The sequence below is a fragment of the Cyphomyrmex costatus genome, unplaced genomic scaffold (genome assembly GCF_001594065.2).
Source record: "Cyphomyrmex costatus isolate MS0001 unplaced genomic scaffold, Ccosl1.0 scaffold76, whole genome shotgun sequence".
Lineage (NCBI taxonomy): Eukaryota > Metazoa > Arthropoda > Insecta > Hymenoptera > Formicidae > Cyphomyrmex > Cyphomyrmex costatus.
Window position 1 is genome coordinate 960,240 of NW_017280333.1, and position 14,107 is coordinate 974,346.

Sequence of the window (14,107 nt, forward strand, 5' to 3'; positions counted from 1 at the left end):
CGTTATTCCACGATAAACAAATTGCAAAATACTGAAAAATTACACAAAAAGAGAAAGAAGACTTTTCAATTGCGTGACATACACCGCAAGAGCGATAAACACTAACATAAAATCACCGCCACCACCAGCCAGCACCAGGTTGCGTTCCAAAATTCGACTGTGTCAACTCGAGTATTATTTTATCCTTGTAGTACACCGAATGTTGAATAAGGATAAAAGATACACGGAGTTGACAGAATCAACTTTTGGAACACGCCGCAATGCTATCACCATCTCTGCCGCCGCCAACGCCACAAGAAGAATAGATCAGGATATCAATCACGTAACTTTTTCCCTAGGGCGAAAAACGTGAAAGCAGAAGTTCTTGCTAGTCACACGTATGTCACGAGTTTGAGTTTGTGTGCGACTCGTCAAGTTCTCAAACCGAAATGTGGACGTACTGACGGTAGTGTCGGGCGATTTCGACGGTTAAGATACAGCCACAATAAAAGGAATAAGGGTTGATTTATACTGGCCGTAATCTGTAAAAATTGACCAATCACAGTCGAATGAGAGGGGAATAATGAATTTTAATTGGTTAATTTTTACAGATTACGGCCAGTATAATCCAACCCTAAAGAATTAGGAGTAAAAGAATAAGAAATCTTAACCTATCAGAAATCGGATACATTGGTATACATATAGTTTCTGATAGGCTAAAATTTCTTATTCCTTATATTGTGGCTGCACCCTTACAAGAAAAAAACCGGCATATGGTCCCTCTCAGGTTTCTCTCTGCTATAGATGTGTTCTTTTTGACAAAAAATAGGGCGCGTTCAGCGGACTCAACAGTTGAGTGAGCGCTCGTTGTTATTGGTATATTCTTCTAGATCTAAAATTCTGATTGGATGATCTAAACGAATACACCAATAATAGCGAGCGCTCACTCAACTGTTGAGTCCGCTGAACGCGCCTACAGTTGATTATTCTCCTCGAATTCGACTGTAATTGGTTAATTTCTTATGGGCCTTCTACAATAAGCCATTACACTTAAGTTTTAAGTGTTAAATCATAATTTACCAATCACAATCGAATGTGAGAAGAATAATCGACTGTGAGTAGTCAATTTCTTATGACTTAATACTTAAAACTTAGGTAATGGCTTAGGGTTGATTTATACTGGCCGTAATCTGTAAAAATTGACCAATCACAGTCGAATGAGAGGGGAATAATCGATTATAATTGGTCAATTTTTACAGATTACGGCCAGTATAATCCAACTCCCTTATTGTAGAAGGCCTATTACGATTTAAGACTTAAAACACCTATTGTAGATCCGGGGGGTTGAGCCTATCGCACATGAAACGCATAACAGTGCATAAACATAACGTAAGACCGCTGGACCAATGAGCATCTTATGTTATTCAATATGGCAACTTTATGCTGGATGCCTATTGGTCCAACAGTTTTATGTTATGCTCATGCTCTATTATGCACATTTCATGTGCGATAGATTTATATCCTTAAGTCAAAAACAAAGATAATTATTTATAGGCTTTTTGTCATTCAAAAGACACAGATAACATAATGAATTTTTTCGTTTTTGTTTAATATTAACAAACAGGAATAAAGTAATATACTATTTCATATTATGTCGACTGTATCTTGTTAGGAGACATTTCCTACAGAAACGAAGGCGATTTTTTTAATTCATCGCATTATATCACATTATGTGTAAATATAGATTTTACGGAATAAAATTATATTTGCGCACAATGCAAATGATCAATCGATAAATTAAAATCTTGCCTATAATAAAATAAAATATTATTCATCTATCATTATAAAATTGATCATCTCATTGAAGATTGAAGTATACATTAAATTTATATATATATATATATTATTATCAGATTATTATAAATCTCGTTAATCTAAATTATTTTATCTTATACATTCATACAAAAAATTGTCTTAGTTCTCTGTTTTATTTAACACTATAAATATTATACAGCTTAACACACTTATAATATTAGCTTTTCATTACAACTAGATAGATAGTAATATTAATTAATAACTATACATACACACATACATAATAATTATTCTCTTCTAGGCGAAACAATAAGTAATAAAAACAGAATTGGGTAAAAAGTTCTTAAAAAAGAAAAAAACTTAGATTAAAATAAGAAATAATATAAGATATATGAGGTATTCTACGCCAAATCGGACGGCCTTCGTCACCGACTCCTTCGATTCCACGTCACCGTCGATTTTTTTATTGATTTTTTTCCTAATAAAGAATTTCAAAATAAACAATTTGATACGGTTATTTTGTGTTTCTCAGTAAATAATTTAAACAGAAAAATTATATTCAACTAAACGTTTGCGAAATAAAAAAAATTGACAATTTGAGGAAATTCATATCTAGGAAACTAACAGAGATAAAAATTTAAAAAAATAACTGAATACGTATTTTAATCCTAAGAATATATTAAAAAATCAGTAAAAAAAATCGACAGGAGTCGGTGCCAATTCGGCGTGGAATGTCGCATATATGTATATTCCTTATTTAACACATTTACAATGTAAAACCATAAACGCTTATATGTATGAACATACATATATACAATATGTATACTTATATATGAATGTGTTATTATGTTGATACATGCATGCACGCGCGCACGCAAAAATTATTTTTTAATTCAAGTATTGAAGTAAAAATCATTGGAAAGAAAATATTTCATGAAACATTTCACATTTACTTTCAAATATTATAATAAAATATAAAATATATCGCAAACTAATGATTATGAGAGAATATTATCTTTATGTGTTAGAAATTTTTTATATGTTTATATCAAAGAAAATCGATTTATATAAAAAAAGTTTAGAATTTGATTTTAAAATTGTAAAAATTTTCTAAATATTTTGAAGATATCAATTAAGATCAAGCTAAGATGATTATTTTATAATCTTCTCAAAATATCAAATAAATTTTATATAAAGCTTGTTTACTAAAAAAAAACTGATTTTGAAAAACAATGTTTTGAGCTAGCTGCTGCCCCATTAGCTGGTATATATACATACATATGTATACACACATTTTTATTATCATATACCTATATGATAATAAAATTCAGAATAAAATATTAAAATTGTTACTTATTTTTTTTAGTTGATACTTATATGAATACTTATATGATATATACTGAATACTTAAATGATATATACTGAATATGAAGTAAGACAAATCACTGCAAAATTTTTTTTGTGAAAATTATAAAAAATATACACTCATAAAATATATAACAAAGTTTTAAACAATCTTATGTTCACATTTTATCAATTACAATATTAAAACAATAAAAATTAGTCAAAATGATTCTACAATAAATAAAGTATTAAAATCTTATATTAAGTGCATTTAAGTTGGCAAAGCAACTAATCGTACGATCAAACATGATTAATTCTTACTTATAGATTCACTCAGCAAACAGGATAGCAGCTTCGTCTTTTGCTTAAATACAGCCATTATATAATTTATTTTTTTTCGAATTTATAACAATATTTAATATTTTATAATGAACATCAACCACACACATACACACATACACACATTTTGCAAGTATATTGTTTAAATGAAAATAATTTAAATTAATTTCAGATATATTCTCAGTAAGCCAGAAACATTTTGCAACATTTCAGTAACATTGTAAGAACGTTGCTGTGATGTGGCTAAAATGTTCTAAAACGTTTCTTGTTTATTAGGTCTCACACAATGCGAAATATATTTCATATATGCAATAAAGGTATATAAGAATAAATTTACATTAAAAAATATACTAAATACAAAATTTATCAAATAATAATGTACGATAAACTATGTAATAAAATCATAATATTAAATTTTATTATTTTGCATCAAAATCATATATAATTTTGATAGATCTCATATTATTATAATTATAGTATTAAAATTTAATGTACACATACAGTGTGCTTGATTTAAATGTTAAAATGTAAATATGTCTAACTAGTAGAGATATAAAACAAATTTTTTCTGAAAAAATTATTTTATTTTATAAAAATTGTACAAATAACAACATATCTGTGATCAACACATATGCAAATATTTGAAATAATTAATTTTATAAGATTATTTCAAAATTAGTAGTTTCTTTTAATATTTATATTAATTATATTTTTTTGAATGATTAAGGTTTCTTAGTAGTCATTACGGTTGTATTGAAATCGTGACGTCATAGACAAAAAATTACGCATAGATTTGTGCCATTTGTAAATAAAAATCATTTGAATAAAACGAAATGATGAGATCGCTTTAAAATAATTGCAAAAATAGACGAAAGCTATCCTTATCCCCACTGACAGTCAATAAATAATTGTTAAGGGTATTAACGCTTTAAGGGATTAATGCTAATCGATAGTTAACTCAATTATCACGGTAGCCAATGTGAGAATTAAACAGTTTATCTTGAAAGAGGAAGGGGGGGAGAGAGAGAGAGAGAGAGAGAGAGAGAGAGAGAGAGAGAGAGAAGCATTGTGATATATTAAACTGCTATTGGCAATTCTGCGAATAAATCGTCGATTAATTTAATCAGAAGTTGGTGAAAGAGGCCCTTAGAGTGATAAAAAAGCACGTTAAGTGCTTTTATTCAATGCGCATGCGTAGTAGATGATAAAATAGTGATCTTCATTGTACCACTAGAACTGACCAATGTTTGTATATTTTCAAAATATATTTATTAGATTTTTAATAATTTTGATTATATATTCTAATAAATTGTTAAAAGAAACATATTCTGCTGAATTTATCATATCTTTGCAAATCTCAGTAACACTGTAATTTTTTAATCAAATATCCAAACGGTTGTAAGATAAAAATCTATGTATATAATTATATTAAATTTTAAAAGACCGTCACAATGTACCAACATAACTAATACGAATCGAAGCCTATAACAGTCTAGCTGGATCTTAGCTTATATATAATTTCGCGTGAATTTATACACAGATATATGTAGTTTTTTCATAATGATACATAAATTGTTTAATTAAAATATGTATTCGAAACAAATAATGTATGCACATCAGGAGACGCGGTAGTGTCTCCGGCCATGTTCAAAAACTGAGAGACGCTACAAGTCTCTTATCCCGAGCCACCAAAGTCCATTTTTGGGAGGTGCATAACTACTAAAATATAAAAAATTTTGAATCAAACGTTATATGTCCTGAAAGGCGACATCACCACGAGTAATTTGAGCCAAAAAAATTTTTAATTGGTCAAGCCGTAATTATTTTCGTTACATACGCCTTTCACTTTTTACAATTATTTTAAAGCAGTCTTATCATTTCGTTTTATCCAAATTGTTTTTATTTACAAATGGTACGCAATAAAAATTAACATATTATTTTTTGCTCATCACGATTTAGCATAGCTGTGGTGATTACTTAGGATCCTTTTTAATAATACATTAAAAAATCTGATTTTAATTATTCATTTTTATGATACATTACTATATATTCTTCTAATAAGATTACTTATTATCAAATTATTTGTTATATTCAATTTATTTTGAACTAAATAAACATATTCTATTTGAAATAATTGGTATAACTGATATAATAATAGGTATAATTGATTTTGTGAAATGTCTTTGAAGAATAATTATATACATAATTTTAAATGATTGCAATAAAAATAATCCACAAAACAACTTTTATACAAAGGAAATTTTTTAAACTCTACTAATTAAAAAATGGTTATATATTAACACTTATACCAAACACAGTAACTCTTTTTTTATTAACTACTATAATCTCTTGCCCTTACCTGTCCTATTCATTGCATATAATGTCTTTATTTTGAATTTTATATACAAATAACTTGTTTTAAATATTTTTTTCTAATTTATACTTCTCTTTAAATATTAAAATTGAATCATTCACATTACATATTTATAGATAACTTTATTAATATTTTTATTAATATAATGCATTTATCACAGTAGTACGTTATATAGTCTTTCAATTAATTTTTTTTATCTGAAAGAATTGTATACCTTTGTTAATATGAAAAGTAAATATAGTAAACATATAATAAATTTGTGTGTGTGTGTGTGTGTGTGTGTGTGATGCGCGCACGTGTGTGTGCGGTGTATGACTATAAAATATATTCTATAAATTAATTAACTAACCTGATTCAATCATCCCATTCATCGTCATCCGTGGTATCACTAGTGGATTCTTCACTTTCACTATGAATTGCACGAGATCGTTCAGCTAGAGCTCTAGATAACGCATCGGCCAAGCCACCACGAAGTGCAGGTACTGAATTCGATTTTGCTTCGTTTCGAACAGGTTTCAATTCAATGCCTTCACGTATTTGTCGCAGTAACTCACACCTTGAATCCTCAACTAATGCTGGTTTCATTTCTGTCTTATCAACTTTCTGTAAAGTAAAACAAACAAACATACACAATACAAATTATAAGTTATTACTGTAAACCAATTTTCTTCTTGGCTATTTTTGTAAAATAAAGTGAAATAAAATTCATACACAACAAAAATTATGTTAATGTTTCCGATGTAGTTAAGATTAAGATTGAAATTAATTTCTGTTCTTGTTTCTTAATTTGAAAAAAATTAACTTGAATGATTTGTATATTTATTAAAAATATATTTAGATTTTGTTTGCCACACAATCTCTCTCTCTCCTCTCTCTCTCTCTCTCTCTCCCCCCCCCTCCCTCTTTCTTTTTCCTTCTTTTATTCTTTTGGTGTCACGAAATTCGTAAGTCAAACTGTAGCAAGAAAGTTCTCGAAAAATTAAGTAAAAAAAATGATTTATTTTTTCTATATATGTTCAATAATTTTATACGAGAAAAAATTCTACAGAAAAGAACTGAAAAATAAAATGAGTCGTCAAACAAACTAATTCTCAGCTAGAAATGATAGATTACTCATATTCATATATACCTTTAAAGTTGTACCACTTCTAATGGATTCCATGAGCATTGGTCTAAGATCAGTTATCGACTCCTCATTATTGTTATTAGTAACATTTGTGTTTATTGTTGGGTCAGGTAAAGGTGGCAAAGGCGGTGGTATCGGAACGTTCGTACTGTTTTTTGAAGGAGCTGGAGGTGGAGGTGGAGGTGGAGGAAGAGCCGGTGCTGATGCTATAGTTGGTGGAGGTGGTCTCGATGGTAAAGTTCTATGTATTGGTGGAATATTCGATAAAGTATTTAAAGGTGTGCTCGAAGGTAAATTAGATGGCGCATTTGATAATGCAGAAGATACATTAAAACGATTTGGAGGTAAAGGCGGAGCAGTGCGTATCTGATGCTGAAACACAATATATTATTATTTTATTATATTTAAAGTTATATATTTTAATATTTATTTTAACAGATTATACATATATAATACCAATAATCTAATTTACCGACGAAATACTATTAAAGACCGACATCCTTACATTCGTCCATGTTAATATTTAAATGATTTAAAGCAAGAAACTGATAATATAGTATATATTTCATGATTTATTAATTTTGTAGGCGTGTATATTCACTTAAAACTCAATAAGTAGTTCAGCAAATTCAGCTATTGCAAAGCGGATTCGCGAGCGCTCGCTGCTATTGGATGATCTAAAGAATACACCAATATCTATGAGTACTCATGGATCCGCTCCGCAACAGTTGAGATTGCTAAATGCGACCATACTTGATTTTTCTTTAAAATTGTGATTTCAATGTTCTCGTCCAAGTTTGATTATTAATAGAGATGATAACTGTAGAGAAAAAATTCTAATTTTATTGATTAGTGATTGGTTCACACATTTAGATCCAGTGAGAAACTAAGAGCAAGATCAATCATATTAAAGAATTTTATAACAGTTGTAAAACTGCTTATTCTGCTGAACGCAGTCAATAACATATGCGGCTTATGAGTAACGTACTGAGTATCCTAACTTAATCGCAACCTGTGCGGATTGTGATCGTTCTCTCCATGAAGGCGATTAAAATCAATATATAAAAGTCTATAGATCAAACTTACAGGTATTGTTCGTGCTGGAATCGGTGGAGGATATTCCTGTCTCTCTGGTAGTGCAGGAGGTTGATTACTATTTTTTGCGTTGACCAATGGCCGAATATCTTCCTGCACTGCACTCATACCTCCATTCCTTTCAATGAAATCATAAATAAACTTCCGAGTGCCTTTATCTTGAAGTTCATATTCCGAAACACCAGCATTATTAAAAAATTGTTGTAACTGTGAATCTACAGAATCTAATTCCAGACCTTTATTATTTACATCCCATCCTAAATGTGCCACATGTCTAAACAAAATAATACATTCTTATGTATAATTAATATTATATATACATATATAATTATAATAGACATTACATAAAATAAAATTTAATCTATACCTAAAATTAGAAGGTAGACCAATATCATCCTTAGTTAATTTACGTTTTAGATCTTGCTCATTTCTCTTCTTTTTAGTTTTGTGCATTGAACTGCTAGAAGCACTTCTATTAACACCAATTGCACCATTTGACAAATTACTCGATGAACCTGATGTAACAGTAAAGGATGATATGCTACTTTGATTCTTCCAAGGCAGTGTGTTACTACCTTGCATTTCTTTTGCTTTTCTTTCTTGTCTTCTTTGACGTTTAGCATTTAATTTTCCAAGAAGTACATTTCTATTTAAAAAATAAAAATGAGGAGATAAAAAATTATTTCTATAAATCATTTCTTATTATGTATTTTTAATCAATCTAATTTACTTATAAAACTTTTATTTATTTTTATTCACAGTGTTTAATTTTGTAAAAAAATTCCTTAAGAATTCCTGGATTCTGTAGATATTTTTGTTGAAAATTCTAAATAAAATTAAAGAATTTTGAAGTGCAATTTTCAAATAAATTGAAGTGTAATCAATGCAAACAAACTATAAATTATGAATTAGTAAAAAAGTAGGGATTCTGAAAAGTTATACAGGGTGAGGCATTTTAATCACCTCAGGCAAATATCTAAGAATATCTAAGAAACTAAGAGAGATACAAGGAAAAGTTTTATATAAAAGTTGTTCTTGTATCTCTCTTAGTTTTTGAGATATTCACCTGAGGCAATTAAAATGACTTACTCTGACTTAATCTACAATTTTTTTTACAACTGAAATTATGAAACCTAAGCTAATATAGAAAAAGCTATCTGTAATATCATTAAATTGTTCTGTTCTGCTGATAAATGTTCTGTTCTACAGTATTGTCTTTTACTGTAACCCTGATTTTTATTATGAAAACTTGCGAGACACACGAGAATGTATGTGAATGTATGTTATACTTATTGTTAACATTTTATATTATCAAAAAAGAATAATAAAAAAATTATTATATTTGTATAGTAAATAGAACTGATAATTGTATTTAGCTCAAATTATTCGTGACGATGCCGCTTTTCAAAACATATAACGTTCGATTCAAAATTTTTTTTATTTTAGTAGTTATGCACCCCCAAAAAATAAACTTCAGTGGCTCGGAATAAGAGACTTGTAGAGTCTTTTAGTTTTTGAACATGGCCGGAGGCACTACTGCATCTCCTGATCCGTAAGTTTACAAATAAATATTACTAAACATCAAGAACCGTTTTGATCAAGAATGATTTTCTTCTTCTCTTTTTATCATCACAGAAAAATAATGTTTTCAGAAAGAGGCAGAATTTAAATTTAAAAACAAAATTTCACTGAATATCAATGAAATTCTATAAAAATCCTAAATTTTCAATGGTTATAAAAAAAAATCTCTAAGAACTCTAGGTTTAAAATTTTTAATATACCTCAATGTAATAGCTTCAGTTTCACTTGCAAAATTAAATGCAGCCATACAATCCTCTGCCTCAAATGTATGAAAATATGACATTGGCGCTTTGTAATCCATTGAATTATAGATTTCATGTTCCCATAACATTATCTTCCTTTGTAAACAATATAATCGCAAAAAGAAACTGCGTCTTGGATTATCTCTTATTAGGGTAATAATACCCGTATTCTTTTTAACCCAATCCTTGTGTAATGGAGCTTCAGTCAAATATAATTGTATAACACCAGCTGCTAAACACTAAAACAGCAATACAAATAAGCAATATAAAAAATAAATGTATAGAAAAAATATTTTATTTTAATTGTAAAAAAATATAAAAATTTCTAATCAATTAAAATTATTTCATAATTATGTGATACTTAAGATAATAATACAGTCCTGATAAAAAATATTAATTAATTCTATAATATACTTGCATAAATAAAATAATTTATAATTAGATTTCGCTTGTTTTCTGCAATGCAAAGTATAAAGAAATTGGGTCTAAATTGAGCAGTAATAAGATATTTTTATAAAATAAATTTTAAGTTTACAATGTTAGTACAGCATAAAAAATAATATAATGATATCGAACGTTTTGGAACTCACTGATCCCTCCTCAGCGATTCTTGAAGATATTACAAAGTCATAGAGATGATAATCTTATGGTCTAAGCGATATGGTGTGGTACAATTACTGTTTATCACTGAAGAGGGACCCGTGAGTTCCAAAATGTTCGATATCATTATATTATTTTTTATGCTGTACTAACATTGTAAACTTGAAATTTATTTTATAAAAATATCTTATTACTGCTCGATTTAGACCGAATTTCTTCATACTTTGTAAAATAATTTATACATATATAAGTTATAATTATTACCTTTGTTATATTATTTTATTTTAACATTTTAACATATTTTGTAATTATATATCAACATATTTAACATATTTTGTAATTATATATCATACATTAAACATAACGCACTCAACGAGATATTCGTATTAAAGATTGATAATTGTGTAAAAAAGTTATAACCTGGCATCGATTTCCTATTAATTGGAAGACATGTTCATTTTCCTCCGGTTTCAGGAGTATTGTACCTCTTTGCATATCCGTATTGTCCGACTTCATGTTAACGACGAACAAGGTTAGGATCGTTACGGAGCTAAATATTACTCAGTCTAAGATCGTCAACCTTCTCTTTTCACGCCTAAAATATTTCCTTTATTATCGTTATAGCATTGACCTATCGTCAATTCGTGTAGTCGTCACACACAGAGATGATACAGCCTCGGTGAGAAGAAATGACCAAAAATTCAAAAATATATATATCATTCCTAAGTTAAGAAAAATTTTGAATAAAAAAAACGCTCCTTAAAATCTTTAATATTCTGCGATGACAAATGATGACAAATACCCTCGAGCAAATATATAAATCTAACAAGAAAAACTCTTTAACTTAATGACTCAAGTTACTGATGACACTTTCCATCACTTCCCATCTATTCCAATTTGTTCCTATCGTTCCCAAGTCCCAACTATCCGGTCCGATCAGACGTTCCGTATTTCTACGTTTCTTTCTATCGCACATGAAATGCTGAGAAAGTTATGTTATGGCAGAGATAAATCTGGAGAGGACATGAAGGCCTTTTGCCTGTAACCGCAAAATGCCTTACGTACTACCGCCCTCTGAAGAAATGGATGTTAACTACGCAACAATATCCACCTTTTTACGGATTTTATTTCCAAAATCACTGAAATCATTAAAATCTTTATTAATTTGATAGATTTTAGTTATTTTAGAGATTTATTTCTATCAGGAGCGCCTAAAAGAGTGTATATTGTTTACATCCACTTCTTTAAGCAATGTTCAGATTCCCATCCGTACCACCCAGGTATCCTTCTATCCTTATTGTTTACTAAATATTAAACAAGGATGACATGACACCCGGGGATCACTCGAGTCTGAACACGTCCCAAGTTTCTCTCTGGTTATGGTTACAAGTCTAATTTTTTAGTTATCTTTAATTTCGGCGATACATTTAAACCAACGACATATATATTCACATTCAATGTAACAATCAAATTTAAATTTAATAATCACAATAGAAAAGACTTTAAGTGTATATATTATTTGTTATATAATCTGATTGTCTGATATAAAGACTGTGTAAATCTATTAAAAAAATCGATAATAACAGATAATTAAATCAAATTCTTTTTAGTACAATTGTTAGTACAAATTATATAAGTCATAAGCTAAAAATGGACCAATATCGTTAATCTTTAGTTTCCGACTTCTGAGATTTATGACTTATTGTAGAAGGCCTATAATATTGATGGAAATTAAGACACTTTTATACTTGTAAAGTTATATTTCTCTATATAAGTTTGAAAAGCTTAATTTTTAAATTAATTAAGTTATACATATCCTGTACAATACAATATGCTATAATATATGTATGTTAATTAATTTTTAAATTTTTAATTGAAGCATTAGTTTATTTTGATACAAAAATTTCTGAAGAACACTAATTTATTGACTAAAACTTAACACAATTTATTCTCAATTTTGGTTGTCATACACAAAGCTATAATTCTATATTTCATATTAGCAATAAAATTATATTTGTAAAAATGAGCTAACAACATTCTTTTGCCAAGATTATACATTTTATGAGCTCACACAATCAATTTTTGTGAAATAATGAAATAAAAGTATATTATGATGTCAAAATGTGCTTAAACATATCATTTTAAATACCAGTTAAATATTGTTTGTTTTCTTAGATGTATCTTACTTACAAAAAATCTAATACATTTAATAGGCATACAACCTATTGTGTTTTATTTATGATATAATTTTTAAAGATTTAATTAAAATATAATACAACATATGCACACGTGCATATACACACATGCAAGCATGAAGAAATATCCTATATTACGCGCGTGTGTGTGTGTTTACATATTTGTTTGTATTTATCATACATAAATCATGATATTAATAGCATTGTGTAATAATACATTCATATATATGTATATGCCTATATAATTCACTTATCTACTTATTCATTTATTATTAAAAGTATAATTTTATAATAATACAAAAAACAATTTTACATTTTGTATGTGTGTATGTAAGGAATTGTGAAAGAAAAAATAAAGAAATAATAGTAATATATTGAAAATAAATAATAATAATATCGGATAGTAATAGTAATTATTATGATATGTGTTATGTCATAATTAAAACATTGAAGTTAGGATTGGCATCCAGAAAATATTTATATAAAGAATATTTATAATACTTTACAGTAATTATATTAACAAGATCATATAGAAGAATTTGAATTTCATTTTAAACGGTCAGAAAAAAAAGAAAAAAAATGAAATTTTATTATTGTAAGAATTATAGAAATTAGGTGATTTTAGCTTAAATGGATGTATTTGACACCTATTTATCTTGTAATTAATTAGTTCTATTTTTACCACCAATATTGAGTATGAATCAATGTTGATCCTTGAAAATAAACAAAATACATATGCAAAGTCACAAAGTGCTCATAGTCATATCAGAATCAGATACATGTTCAATATTGTTTTTTGAAACTGATTTGTCAACACATAAGTTGTGTTTGTTTTAGGCGCTTATGTATTGTAGGCATATTCCATCTTTAGCGCTCACTATGTGGAAGAACTATAGAACAAAGCTTACAAAGCGTGCAGGCCCAAAAGTGCATCATCTATAGACAATGAAAGAATTTCAATGATCTTGTTTGTTTTATGTACAGTAATGCTGTGAAAACTGATGTATTAATTAATAAGTGTATATATTTTATTTATATAATGTATGCTCTTTCATATTCTTAGTTCTTCTGATAAAATGAACGCTGATGAATCAACTATTACAATTCATTTTGGAAGAACTATTAAAACTTATAATTATGGCACTATTTGTAATCCTTCGAGAGATTAGTAGTGTTACTAGGCGAAACTTATCGTATTTTCAATAAAAATATAATTTATTCAAGAAAAAGCACTGTTGATTCTAGGCAATACCAAGTTATAGAGAAGCTTAGATAATACAATAATTAAAGCGCAGACATAAAAAATATGATAGCAATTGATTACTTATATACACTTTCATAACCACAGGTAAAATTCATATACATACATACGTACATACATATATATATGTATAAATACTTCAAATTTTTTCTCTAT

At 28.1% G+C, this 14,107-nt stretch overlaps 1 protein-coding gene across 1 annotated transcript; it reads right to left on the bottom strand.

Annotated features, from left to right (window-relative positions):
- Positions 1 to 6,205: 6,205 nt before the first annotated feature.
- Positions 6,206 to 11,181, bottom strand: LOC108781101 (neural Wiskott-Aldrich syndrome protein). The gene is made up of 6 exons (XM_018548984.1): positions 10,916 to 11,181; positions 9,854 to 10,134; positions 8,440 to 8,718; positions 8,064 to 8,346; positions 6,981 to 7,349; positions 6,206 to 6,454 (listed from the first exon to the last, which is right to left on the bottom strand). The coding sequence occupies exons 1-6, from the start codon at positions 11,009 to 11,011 to the stop codon at positions 6,206 to 6,208; spliced, it is 1,557 nt and encodes a 518-aa protein (XP_018404486.1). The 5' UTR covers positions 11,012 to 11,181.
- Positions 11,182 to 14,107: the final 2,926 nt, after the last annotated feature.